The 13,860-nt window shown below is 36.3% G+C and overlaps 1 protein-coding gene across 3 annotated transcripts in view; it reads left to right on the plus strand.

Annotated features, from left to right (window-relative positions):
- The window catches only part of rev3l (REV3 like, DNA directed polymerase zeta catalytic subunit), a 73,593-nt gene that overhangs the window by 30,148 nt on the left and 29,585 nt on the right, over window positions 1-13,860 (plus strand). The window contains exons 3-12 of one of the 3 annotated variants that reach the window (XM_058755029.1): window positions 2,274-2,348; window positions 3,423-3,583; window positions 7,909-8,029; window positions 8,121-8,215; window positions 9,661-9,765; window positions 9,876-9,960; window positions 10,999-11,123; window positions 12,420-12,548; window positions 13,099-13,345; window positions 13,639-13,781. In XM_058755029.1, coding sequence (XP_058611012.1) covers window positions 2,274-2,348; window positions 3,423-3,583; window positions 7,909-8,029; window positions 8,121-8,215; window positions 9,661-9,765; window positions 9,876-9,960; window positions 10,999-11,123; window positions 12,420-12,548; window positions 13,099-13,345; window positions 13,639-13,781 — 1,286 coding nt within the window. Of the gene's footprint in view, window positions 1-2,273; window positions 2,349-3,422; window positions 3,584-7,908; window positions 8,030-8,120; window positions 8,216-9,660; window positions 9,766-9,875; window positions 9,961-9,989; window positions 10,164-10,998; window positions 11,124-12,419; window positions 12,549-13,098; window positions 13,346-13,638; window positions 13,782-13,860 lie in introns of those variants that run through there. The other 2 variants (XM_058755030.1, XM_058755031.1) reach the window with 2 other exon arrangements.

The following is a 13,860-nucleotide window of genomic DNA, read 5'->3' on the forward strand; positions in this document are numbered from 1 at the left end:
CCGCCTAGTCATGTGCTGAGTTTGAGCAGCGACGTCTTCCACTTGTCGTTGCAGTGGAAGGAAAGGAGTTGGATCCATTTCACAGTCTTGAACATGAAGCACTGGTGAACGATAAACTCCTGATCACCAAGAAGGTTCTTTGGTCTGGAACACGCAAACCGGAGCCTTGAAGGTGAAGGTTCTGAAGTCTGTACAGAAGATCCGGACTACCAGGAACACGCAGGAGGGAGGATCATTTACGTTGATGTTCGTAAAGTCGTTGCAGAAGATCCTGGCAGTCTGGAACTCGCAAGTAGAGGATCGCTGAAGAGAAGATTCTGAAGTCATTGTAGAAGATTGGGGGGCACTAAGCTTGTGGTCATTGTTGCTGTGGCAGTTTCCAAACTCCCCCAACTCACTTCTTGCAGAACTTCTTATTTTCTGCTTAGAACCTAATTTTGCAACAACATCTTAGCGCAAGGTCGACCACACCACTTGGCACACTCTTTGTCTTGAAGATAACTTTTATTCCTTCCCTGAGAAGGCGGGGTTTGCAAGTTGGCACCTTTCAGATCCAGCATTCTGATTGCCTGATGCTGTCAGGGGCCACCCTCTGGCATGAGGTCTATTTGCATAGCTTAAAGTCTGCATTTGTAACAATGTATTTAAAGTTTTATTATGCATAATTCACTTTCCAAACCAGTTCCAGATTAACCTACAAATTGTGCTGAAAATATGAAGACAAATCACCAATGGGTAATGCTGAGCATTGACCCCTGCATTCATATAATATAACATAATTCACTCTCTTCAAACTTGTTTAACTAATGATTAAATTCTCATTAGTTTGTGTATGTCTGTCTGTAATCTGCGACCGTTATGCTTTTATTGAACGGTAACATTTCATTATTGTATTAATTCACATCTGTTTACTCTTAAAATAGGTAAAAGCAAAGAAAACACCAAGTTATGTAATAACGCCAATAATGTAATATATATATATATATTTTTTTAATTAGTTCTTTTCAATGGACGTCAAGCGAACAGAAGCCTTCTTAAGCTTCCAATTTTATAACTTTGTACTTTTGAGTTCAAAGATGTTTTTTTGTTTTTTTTGGTCAGAGCTCATATGTGGTTATGTTAGCAAACAAACAAACACATTTGACAAAGGCAACTTAAGGTTCTTATCACACCACTTATCTCAGATCTCTATAGGCGTTTCATATTGAGCTGAGAGCTGATCTGTGCATTTTTAACTCTTCATCCTGGAGGAGCTGGACTACCTTTACGACCTGATTGGGTTTAAGCTACTACCCCATGCTACAAGCAGTGAGAAGGACCCTAACAAAACACAAACTTGAGACAAATCAGTCTGGAATGAAAAGGAGAGTGCAATCGTATATGGCCACCAGCTGTGAAACCATTCGTTTTTTTTTTTTAGGTGTTTTCTTGCTGTTGTAGGTGAAACTAATTTACAATCACTAATGCTTTGTAACCGGACAGAATGATATCCTTGATTGTTTAACCGACTTGGTGTTATACTGTGATTTAAGTGTTCCCTTATTCATTTAGTCATTTATTTAATTGCTTTATGATTGTTTATTCTGATAATAATTCCTTTTAGAGAGCTCTGCAGTTAAATTTGTACTAGTAGACTAGTAGTTCTCATTGGTTGAGTTATCTAATTGCATAGTGTCTTTCCAGTATATAATTGTAGTTAGATCTCTAATATGGTATTTTTACATGCAAGAATGCAATTACAAGAACTCTACATTCAAACATGTCTTTAAAGTCATCATGGAATCAAAATCGACATTTCTTTTTTTCAAAATAACATTGCCTCCCTGCTACAATGACGTCTCTTCTCTTCTCTGATGATATTTGACTTCCAGTAGTGTTTCTCATCGCAGCAATAGTAAATCAACAATCCAGTCAGTTCCTGATGGACGTGTAATCGTATCCCATTTGGATATATCACAATAGTGAAGAAAAGACCATTTCAACTTCCATTTCATGCTGACTTTAATGTGATTTGTCAGTTTGATTAGTTTTCTTTTTCACTTATACCAACTATTTGGCTATTATACAAATAATGCTATACAAAATTAATCTTATGCAACAACACTGGGGCACAGATTGTGGACACTATAGCACATAGTAGTATAGAACAAGTGCACATGAAATCGCACTATCCACAGCTAGTTAAACAATGTTGTTTGCAAAGACACAAATTTGATCTCTTCTCTTCTATTAAAACATTTGGACATGGATCTGACCATCTTATCTCTCCTTAGGCCTTTCTACGGATACCATATGAAGGAAAAAACCTTTATGAAGATTTACCTGTACAACCCACAGATGGTCAAAAGGTGAGTCCTAGTAATCTGGTAGTTGTTGTTTCTTTTTATGAACAAGTGTGTGTGTAACTACATACTGTGTGGATGTGTCAAGGGATGTCAAAAAGTACTGGTACTTCTGTCGGTGCTGATAGCCTTGTGGGCAGCGCGCCGACTTGTAGCACCGTTGCACTCCGGGTGTCCCGAGTTCGAGTTCCGGCTCGCAGACCTTTCCTGATCCCTTCCCCCTCTCTCACTCCACTTCATTTCCTGTCAACTTACTATCCTATCCAAAATAAAGGCATAAAAACACCAAAAATAAATCTAAATAAAAAGAAGTGCTGGTACTTCTGGCTCAAGTTGATGCTGTGACTTGTAAAGGTCTGAGTCTTGCAATGCAATTCCATTTTTTTATGATTCAAAGGATAACAATTTGGTTACAAAAACAAATTTCAGTGCATCAGTTGGTCTTGTCTATCCATTTTTTAAAAATACCCTCTGGAGTTGTCACTGCCAACATTTCATTTGAAATTGTATTTCAATACAAGAGAAATGCAGTTATTATAAAATTAATAATAAAATGTCTTTTTTTTAAAATTGCAGATTAATCATGAAAATGTCATTTCAACTAACTAAATATAGCTTCACATACAAGCAACATTACAAGTAGAAAACCTGTAGAACCCTTCACTATCTAAGTGTTTTAATTATTAAAAAGTAAATAAGTGTCGGTGCCAATAGCCTTGTGGCTAACTGAGTTCGATTCCCATCTTGTGATCCTTTTCCCCTCTCTCCGCCCAATCCTGTCTCCTCTTTACTGTCCTATCACATTAAAATCCCATACATGTAACTTAAAAAAGTAAATTAGTGTTATTATAGTGATACTGATTATTGTTATTGACATTATAGACAGCGATATGTATAAGAGACTGTATTCACACAGCACAGATCTGTTTTTACATAGGAATTGGTATCGACGACTAAAAATTTGGAGCCAAACTAACCTTTGGTTATTTGGTGCTAATTGTTCTGTGTGTGGTGGGTGGAGGAATTGTACATCAGGATGTGATAGGTGTTGCTGATTGTATGCGTGTTTTCTTTTTGTAGGGTGAGTGAACTCCTGCAGGGTGGAGCTGTAATGAATAAGAGTTTTCAGCCCCATGAAGCTCACATTCCCTTCCTGCTGCAGCTCTTTATCGATTACAACCTCTACGGCATGAACATGATCAGTCTTGCTGCTGTTAAGTTTCGAAAAAACCATGCAACAGGTAACACACACAGGCACACACACACACACACACACACAAGTAGCCGCTTTAAATAGGGGTGGGTGCTATAACCAAAATCACAATACAAGTAATTTTTCATAACACAATGAGCAAATTTTCCTAAATGAGTTATGTTAAAACCTTCGAAATGACATATGATTTATTGGATTCGGACAAAAAATGAGCTACGCTTATTTGAAATTGATGGTTAGCAATTTTGTTCATTTTGTCCAAACTGAAATCACCTAGCCGCCATACCTTTAAATCTGTAGTAATACCACAAAATTCGGCACACCACGTCAAAACCTATAACCCCCCCCAAAATGATACCGCAATGCACCGTGCGGGTTGCTTTGATCAATCACAGAAGACATTTAATAGAGGTGTCAGTCTTCACTTGCATCATGATTCGATTGGATTCAGAGGGTAACAATTCGATTATAAAACAATTATTGATGCATCACGATGCATCTTTTCCTCAAATTCTTTTCTTAATAATAATTACTTTATTAATCACTATATATATTTATTTATTAAAAATAAGAGCAAAGATGCAAATAAACAGTAAAAACATTCAAGTAAGAAAAACAAATAATTAAATGTAAATGTCAGGTGCAAGTGCTTTGCCTCTGATGGACAAGTGCAATGTTTTTATAATTGTGTAATATGTGCTTATAGTCAAGTCACCTTTATTTATATAGTGCTTTTAACAATACAGATTGTGTCAAAGCAATTAACAGTATCAAATTGGAGAATAGAGTGTCAATAATGTTCAAGATTAAACACTCAATTTTCAGTTAAAGGCATTTCATTATTGAATTCAGAGATGTCATTGTCTAGCTCAGTTTAGTTTAAATAGTATCTGTGCAACCGAATCGACGATAATCGTTAGAAATGAAGTGTCCCCAACTGAGCAAGCCAGAGGCGACAGCGGCAAGGAACCAAAACTCCCTCTGTGACAGAATGGAGAAAAAAAAACCTTGGGAGAAACCGGGATCAGTCGGGGGTTCAGTTCTCCTCTGACCAGACGAAACCCGCAGTTCAAAAGTTTATATTTCTAGTTTTATTTTGTAGCCATTTCTAACAATAATAGTATTTATGTAGTTAGGTATTTTATTATACTTCTAGTTATTTTGTTATATTTTTAGTTTTATTGTATTCAATCGAGGTTTTCGCTGGGGATATGTCTCTGGGGCTCATCTGGGTGTCCTGGTCTCCGCTGACGATCAGGGCTGTAGACATCATCTCTTGGTGCTGATCCACCATCTGATCGGATACGGACTGAGAAACAGAATAGGAAAGAAACAGACAAATATTAGCATAGATGCCATTACTTACGATGTAACGAGTACATCGTGTGTTATGGGGAGTGTTCCCGGTTCCGGTTGATCTAATTAATGCAGCCTAACAATCCTTTAACGGATTTGAATAATAGAAGCGTATTAATGTGTTATGTGTATGCCAGGTTAAAGAGATGGTTCTTTTAATCTAGGTTTAAACTGACAGAGTGTGTCTGCCTCCCGAAAAGTGTTAGGTAGATTGTTCCAGAGTTTGGGTGCTAAATAGGAAAAGGATCTGCTGCCCGCAGTCGATTTTGATATTCTAGGTATCTGACAACGGCCAGAGTTTTGAGAACACAGCGGACGTGGAGGACTATAGTGTGATAAGAGCTCGCTCAAGTACTGAGGAGCTAAGCCATTCAGGGCTTTATAAGTAGTTAACAAGATTTTAAAATCTATCCGATGTTTGAGCCAGTGCAGTGTTGACAGAACCGGGCTAATATGGTCATACTTCCTGGTTCTAGTAAGGACTCTAGCTGCTGCATTTTGGACCAACTGTAGTTTGTTGATCAAGCGTGCAGAACAACCACCCAATAAAGCATTACAATAGTCTAACCTTGAGGTCATAAACGCATGTATTAACATTTCTGCATTTGACGTTGAGAGCATAGATCGCAATTTAGAAATGTTTTTATAATTAGCACATGTGCATTCCAACTCATTTTGCCAGCACGGGTCACATATATCACAATACAGTTATTTTTGCTTGGCAAAATGGTTGTTTTAAAATCATAACTGAGGTTTTTAACTGAATATTTTCATAACTGAATATTTTTTTATTTATGTGCTTTTGGAAATGTATCTTTACTCTCCCTAATTATTTAAACATTTTGAGCACAAAGTGTGCTTTCTGCAAATATAATTGTTGCATGCGTAATTCGTTAGTTTATTTATTTATTTATTTATTTTAATTATTATTAATATCGAGGTGTAGTTTCACTCATGTACCTTAGTTAAAGTGTGTGGGAATTACTCCATTGTGATGGCAGAACTTTTGTAAATGTTTAAAATTGTGTGCAAGACAATCTCACACCCTGTTCAGGCCCTGTTATGTCATATAACAGTATATAGACCTTATGCCCCAGAGAAACAAGTGCGCATCTTTAGAATTCTGTCTTCAAACTACAGTTTTTGCAGTAGCTCTATAGCATCACTGTTGAAGAGTATTTAGCTGGTGAAGTGGATTTACTTATTGTATAGTTAATGGAAGATATCATGTGCATTTTAATGTTTGAAGCATATCAAATATCAGTAGACCGGGAAAATTTTTAAATGAGCGGTTCATTCTTAAATTTGTACTACCTTGCCTTCATGCTATGGAAATACAAACTGGAAGACAGAAGACAACAAGCGCAGCACTGAAAAGGGGTGCCCAATTATTTCTTTAATTTTTTTTTTTAACATGTCAAACCTGTTCACAAGTCAGACTGAATCAAACTCCGAAATCAGCGATCTGACAAATCACTTCCTCACTAAGTTGTCACTCATTGTATCATTATACAGTTGGGTCCATTTATATTTGGACACAGGTACAATGTTTATTGTTTTAGCTGTTGACTAAAACATATTCAATTTACAGTTATATAATGAATATGGGCTTAAAGTGCACACTCTGAGCTTTAATTTGATGTTATTCTCATCACAATTGGAGGAAAAGTTAAGGAATTACAGCTCTTTAATATGAACCCACATCATGCGGTCAAAGGAGCTCTCCGTACAGGTGAAACAGACGATTGTTAGGCTTCAAAAACAAAACCAATCCATCAGAGAGAGATAGCAGGAACATTAGGAGCAGCCAAATTAACAGTTTGGTACATTCTGAGAAAAAAAGAACACATTGGTGAGCTCAGAAACATAAAAAGGCCTGGACGTCCACGAAGGACAGCAGTGGTGGATGATAGGAGGACAATGATAAAGAAAAACCTTTTCACAACATCCAGCCAAGAGAAGAACACTCTCCAGGAGACAGATGTGTCAATGTCAAAGTCTACAATCAAGAGAAGACTTCACGAGAGCAAATACAGAGGGTTCAGCACAAGCTGCAAACAAGGCCAGATTAGATTTTGCCAAAAAACATCTAAAAAAGCCAGACCACTACTCAAAGCATTCTTTGGACGGCTGAAATTAAGATCAACCTGTACCAGAATGATGGGAAGAAAAAAGTATGAAGGCTTGGAAAAGCTCATGATCCAAAGCATACAACATCATCTGTGAAACACGGCGGAGCAGTGTGATGCATGAGCATGGCTTCCAGTGGCACTGGGTTACTGGAGTTTAGTGATAACGTGACAGAAACAGCCGGAAGTATTCTGAAGTGTACAGGGATATACTGTCTGCCCAGATTCAATCAAATGGAGCAAAGTTGATTGGACGGTGCTTCATAGTACAATTGGAAATGACCCAAAACATACAGCAAAATGAATTTGTGAAGGTAAAAAAGTGGAATATTCTGCAATGGCCAAGTCAATCTCCTGATCTCAACCCGATTGAGCAGCATTTCACTCGCTGGAGACAAAACTAAAGACAGAAAGACCCACAAACAAACAACAACTGAAGTCAGCTGCAGTAAAGGCCTGGCAATGCATCATGGAGGAGGAAACCCCGTCTCTGGCGACGTCCATGATGAGTTCCAGACAGTCATTGCCTGCAGAGAATTCTAAACAAAATATAAAAAATTTACTTTTTGTTTATGATTATATTTATTTGTCCAATTACATGTGAGCCCCTGAAAATGGGAGGACTGTGTATAAAAATGGTTGTAATTCCTAAGCTTTTTTTTTTATATATATATTTTTGTTCAACCCCTTGAATTCAAGCTTAAAGTCTGCACTTCAATTTCATCTTGATTGTTTCACAGAGCCAAAATAATGAAAATTGTGTCAGTGCCCAAATATATATATGGACCTAACTGTAGTTTTCGTGACGTTACATGTACTCTTTGCCTACACCTTGCACCTTTATTGCTACTTGTTTCTGATTCTGCAGGAGGAGAGCATATGTCAAATAGAGGGGGTATCTCCAGCCCATATAAGTATCCCTGCACATCTAAACTCAGTGATGGTGGGCTGAGAGATACAATGCGCTGGGAGGATGACAACATACCAAGGTGTGTCTGTGTGTTTTTGCTATACATCAATACATACCAGAATTGTATGGCATTTTGACCTTTATTTCATGTGTGGTATGTGTTTTTGCAGTTCTCTGATTTTAGAGGAGGTGGAACGGATGAGTGTGTGTGAGCTGGAGGTTGATGCCGTGGCTGCTGATGTTCTCAACCGCCTAGAGATTGAGAGTAAGAATTGGTTGTGTGTGTGTGTGTGTGTGTGTGTGAGCAAATCCCTGTCTACACTGGGTAATAGCCATGATTGCATAAATCAAAGGATTTAAAATGTGGCCATGCAGAATAAGTGAAAGTGAAAAAGTGAAAGTGACATGACATGACATGTGGCCAAGTATGGTTACCCATACTCGGAATTTGTGCTCTGCATTTAACCCATCCAAAGTGCACACACAGACACACACTGTGAACACACATCCGGAGCAGTGGGCAGCCATTTATGCTGCGGCTCCCGGGGAGCAGTTGGTTCGGTGCTTTGCTCAAGGGCACCTCAGTCGTGGTATTGAGGATGGAGAGAGCGCTGTACATTCACTCCCCCCACCTACAATTCCTACTGGACCTGAGACTCGAACTCGCAAGCGTTGGGTTACGAGTACGACTTTCTAACCATAAGGCCACGACTTCCCCAATAAGACATTATAATTACTAATAAACAGCCAATATGCTAGTATTATGTGTGCTAATAAGAAACTGATAAGAAACACTAAATAAGAAAGTGAGTGACACTTGTATACACAATCATTAAACTATTAGTTTATAGTTTATGTATTGTAGTCTCTACATTTTGTTAATATATTAATGGGCTTATATATAAATAGTGAGTTCTTCATTGTCACTGTAATTAACACTTTAACACTATTATCATTTAAAAGTAAAGGAATTGTTAATTATATATATAATTTGTAATGTGTAATTTTAAAGAACACGTAATAATAATGCAGTTAATGTAAAGGTTGTAAAAATGTAAAAGTAAAGGTCAGTTTAAAGCACTTGACATTTGAGAAATGATATTTCTCGATTTTCTGTTACCAAATCTAAAATGAAAACTATTTATGGTTAAAAAGCTGTCAGCAAAGCATTATTTATCTCTCTACATGAGCTAATTAAACATTCATTGTCACTGTAATTAGCACAATTATTGAAGAACTCACTATTTGTACAGTCTATTAATGTATTAACTACAGTTTATAAACTATGAATTAACTATAAGCTAATAAACTAATAGTTTGTTCATAATTGTTGTGCGTACTTAATTTATATAGCACATTGCATGTATATGACCTATTTTTCAGCGGTATTCAGTATGAAATTTGACCGTTTGATTCATAGATTATATTGGCTCAAATAGATTGCTTATACAGATGTTTTTTTGTTGTTTTACTAGTTTACTACACTGTTACAAAGTTTTAGTTTAAATGTTAATACAATTAGTTGTTGCATACTTTCGTAGTATTAAGCACTTTAACTGAATATTTGTTGTGGAAAAAGCAACATGGTAAAATCAAACTTTGTTAGAATCAACTATGCACGTTAAGTCTCTCTGGAGTTGTGTTGTGTAGTAAATTTTCTGAGTATTTTTTTTTTTTTTTTTTTTTTTTTTTTTTGCATTTTGTGTCCAGATCAGATTGGGAGAAACCCTGGTCTTCAGGCCATCTGGGATGATGAGAAACAGCGACGACAGGAGAGATGTCAAAGTTCTCATATTGACATGCCTGAATCACAAGGTCAGAAAAGATCTTGTATGGAAACTTAATAAAACATAAACAATTTTATATAAAATATTAATTTTTTTATTAATATTATTTACCATGTTGCGTGATGGCTACTGTTTCAGATCGAGGCTTTGTAGAGTTCGCAGAGAGTGAAAAAATCTTCATGAAGAGATTCAAAGAAATTCTCAAGGAAAATGAATTTGACATGTGAGTGAAGTTTTCCATATGTTTCTAATAAATGTGTTTTCCATCTCCAGGTTGGAAGCCAAAGAAATAAATGTGAATTTCTGTCTAACAAAGTTTACAATAGAAATTGAGGGACAAAACGTTTCAATGCAATGTTTTAATCACCACCCACGGTCCTGACAGCTTTATGGAAGCCACCTCTGTGCAAAAAACTGAAAAAGCAGGTACAACCATTTGTAACTTGAATGTGCAAGACTTCTGGTGCCGTCTTGCTCTGTATGTTATGCTACTTGATAGTGCAAACTGGTATTTATCATTATTTTAATATATTATCATAATCATAAACACACTAGTGCAAATAATTGTATAATTTACCATGCTTTACTCTAAGTTATTTACCTATAGAGACTGGATGTGTGTAATCAGACACTGGAATCAACTATTACATGCTCCTTAGAGTCTAAGGTATAATAAGGTATGAAAATGGCAACCGCTTGTAGTGTTAAAGCTTACAGTTTTAAAGAACAGAATTTAATTATTATAGATTATATTTGGGAGAGTAGACAACCATATTGCACAGTTCCTCTAGTCATTTAGGGGAAATTAACATTACTAGAGAAATACAACATTGCACCAGCCAACAGAGGTATGTGCACTTCAGTCCTCCACACTCAAGTTTAATGAATCAGCTTAGCTTTTATCTTGGGTCATTGTTGATGGTAACAAGAATAAATGACCAATCTTGAGCTCCACCCAACATGATGTCAGAATCTAAAGAAAAGAGAGAATACAAAGAAGGAGCAAAATACAAATATACCTCTTCACAAATACTGTATATTACATACAAATAAAAATAAAATATATGTCTTAAGACATAACACAGCCCAAACCCACATATGCATAAACCCCCCCACACACACAAACAAACACACACACACACACACAGACACTCACACCATGATCTCTGGTGAAGGTACAGGATGCTAATTGCATTGCTAACTGCATTGAATTGCTTGAGAGTGGGCAGGCAGATGGCTTGATGTTTATCTTGTTTTGTAGGACTCAAAGTGGGTCTGAAGTTGACTCTTTCCCTGAGCTCTCACTCTATTCTACTGTGCTGAGCCCAGATGACTTGCCTTGCATACCTGCCAGCCAAGTGGATGTGCATCAAGATGCATTTAAAGGTGAGGTGCACAGTCTCAAGTAACCCCTTGACCACATATACAATTACACTCAAAAATAACAGTACAATTTTTAATAGTCATGCCAGGGGTCCACTTATGATATTATAAATGCGTGAAAGGGTTAATTATTGATTTCCAGCTGTTGAAATATTAAAGGCATGGTTGACTGCTTTTTGTAATCTACAGCTACAAACTTTTGCTGTAGTCCATTTAAAAATGTTAAATACACAAGTTCAACAGTGATTTGATTTTGATTTATTTTGAAAAGTTTATTTTGAATTTTTTTTTTTTTTTTTTTTTTTTTTACTAAGACTAAATCAAAATACTGTAAGATTAAAATATGTTGCTGCCCTCTCTCACTGTCACAATATTGTTTATGGGTCATTAGATTTTGCATACGGGACAAATTTTGCCTTTAACTTTAAAAATGCACAAAATGATCAAAATTAAAGTTCCACTGAAATGCACTTTATGGGTTTTGTTCTATGCAAGATGTTATTCTACTACTACATCACATGGTAGTCATTTCAATCAATGTCAAGACACAAGTCATATAACCTTTATTTCTCGAACAGCTGTAACCGAGAACATTCATTTCTATGTTGCAAGACCAAAAATTTCATCCAGTTTGAATAGGTTATTTTAAGTACAGGTACACCTTGGAGGGTACTCTTAGTGGAAGGAAATAATAAATTTTAGTTTTGTTTTGTTATATTGTTAATATTCTCTTGATAGTCCTGTCCTAGTCAGTGAGGACTACATCATCAGAACATAACAGAACTCTGAAGATTCACCTGCAGTCATGTGCCAGTCTTGTTCTCAATAGGAGTGCAGGAGATATTGCCACAGTTTATATTAAAAATTACGTAACACTAGCCTCAGAAAATTGCTTCAGTGGGTCCTGGTTGGGTCCTTCAGCTCAAAATACCCCACTGATCATACATTATACTATGATGTCAATGTCCATTTTTGGCTGGAAGCAAAAAAATTTGTGTGTATCTTTAAATGCAAATGAGCTGCTGCACCCTGTGCACCCTTTCCTTTCTATTGCACTCATGTGACGTTAAAAAAACGTGACGTTGAAAAACTAAGCTGTTCAGGTGCTTGAGTTAGTTCAGGAACAGTGTTTAGTGGTATAGAGAATAACTACCTTTGGAGTGCACTTTATGCTTTGTAGCATTGTAGATTGTTTTCATGCACAAACAGCAACCTTGTACACTAAAGAAAAAAAAGCATGATAGGACCACTTTCAAATTGAATGTATTATTAAAAATGTTTCCTTTTTTCTCCATATAGACACAAAAATGCATGGTGGGAAAGATGCAGAAGTGGCAGTTGTTGATGAAGAGGCCATTTTGAGTTTGTTGGAAAACAGTCAGACCTTCCTCCCTCATTCTCAGGGACCCAACCAATCAGCAATACTTGGTACTGAGATTATCACAACTAATATATCTATTTCCACAAGCAAAAACTCTTACCTTTTCCCTACATTTTCACACTGCAATTTTCTTTTTTCCTTAATCAATAAAAAATATTAAAAAAAAAAATTCTGAGATCCAAATATACAGTAAAATATATTACTCTAGAACATTTATTTTTAATCTATGTTCATTTTTTTTTTTTTTTTCTTTTTTTTTTGTATTTGTGTATTATATATAACATTCACTAGATTTATGGTTTTAAAAAAAATGGGAGTAGGAAAAAATGAATTTCAAAATACATTCTCTTAAAACAAGTCTTAAAATATTTTAATGTCTGTTTCATGCTTTTCAAGTAAACCCATGTTTTGGATATTTATACTGGAAAACACACATACTGGTGAAGAAAAAAAAAATTATTTTGCAGTATTTTGTGTGCATATCTTTTATATTCCCAATTTTGATTTGCTTATGTGTACACACATGCATAATTCCTCTTTTCTTGCACATGCTCTAATTATATTTTCAAATTTACATTTTCCACAATGTTTTAACAGGCAGCAGTCAAGACCAGGCTATTGTTGATCTCTTTGAAGCGTTGGCTGATGATGGATTTAGAGCCGACAGGTCCAGAGCAGTGTCCCAGCAGCTGCCAGGGATTGCTAGCTGCATCTGTAACAGTGATGATGACGAAGCTGGGCCTGAGCTGGAGAAAGAAGAGTCAGAGCTCAGTAGAATCATGTCCCAAAGATGGGACTGTGACATGCCAGGGCCCTGTGCTGGGCAAAGGTCACCAGACTTCTCGTTAGTATTTTTGGAATTGTCTATTATATGCTTTTAATTCTTGTTTGCATTAATTATATAGTTATTTTAACTACATTATACAGTTCTTATTATATGTTATTATATGGTCAGTCAGGTTCATTTGAGCAGAAAGCTTAACTTATTATACCTTTCTTAACAGGCATTCAGAATAGGCCTCTTAAGAAAACACTGGCTGGTCCACAGCAGATGGTGCCTGTGTGATGTTATGCCTTTCGATTATTTAAATTGATGGCGTGTTGTTTAATCATAATCTGTGTTGCCTTCCTGCACAGATTATGTATGAAAGAAGCAAATGAAAGCTCCAGTGAAGAGCAGCAGGCCTCATCAGATGAAGAGATATATTGGAAGGGAAACAGTGCTCTTCGTACTGATCTGTCCATTCCACAGTTGGATGGAGCTGCAGATGAGAATAGTGGTTAGTAGAATTTTAATTAATTTAATCTAATGAATTACAAGGAAAAGTATGATTGCTTTTGGTGCAGTGGTGTATACAT

The sequence above is a fragment of the Onychostoma macrolepis genome, chromosome 20, assembly GCF_012432095.1.
Source record: "Onychostoma macrolepis isolate SWU-2019 chromosome 20, ASM1243209v1, whole genome shotgun sequence".
Taxonomy (NCBI): domain Eukaryota; kingdom Metazoa; phylum Chordata; class Actinopteri; order Cypriniformes; family Cyprinidae; genus Onychostoma; species Onychostoma macrolepis.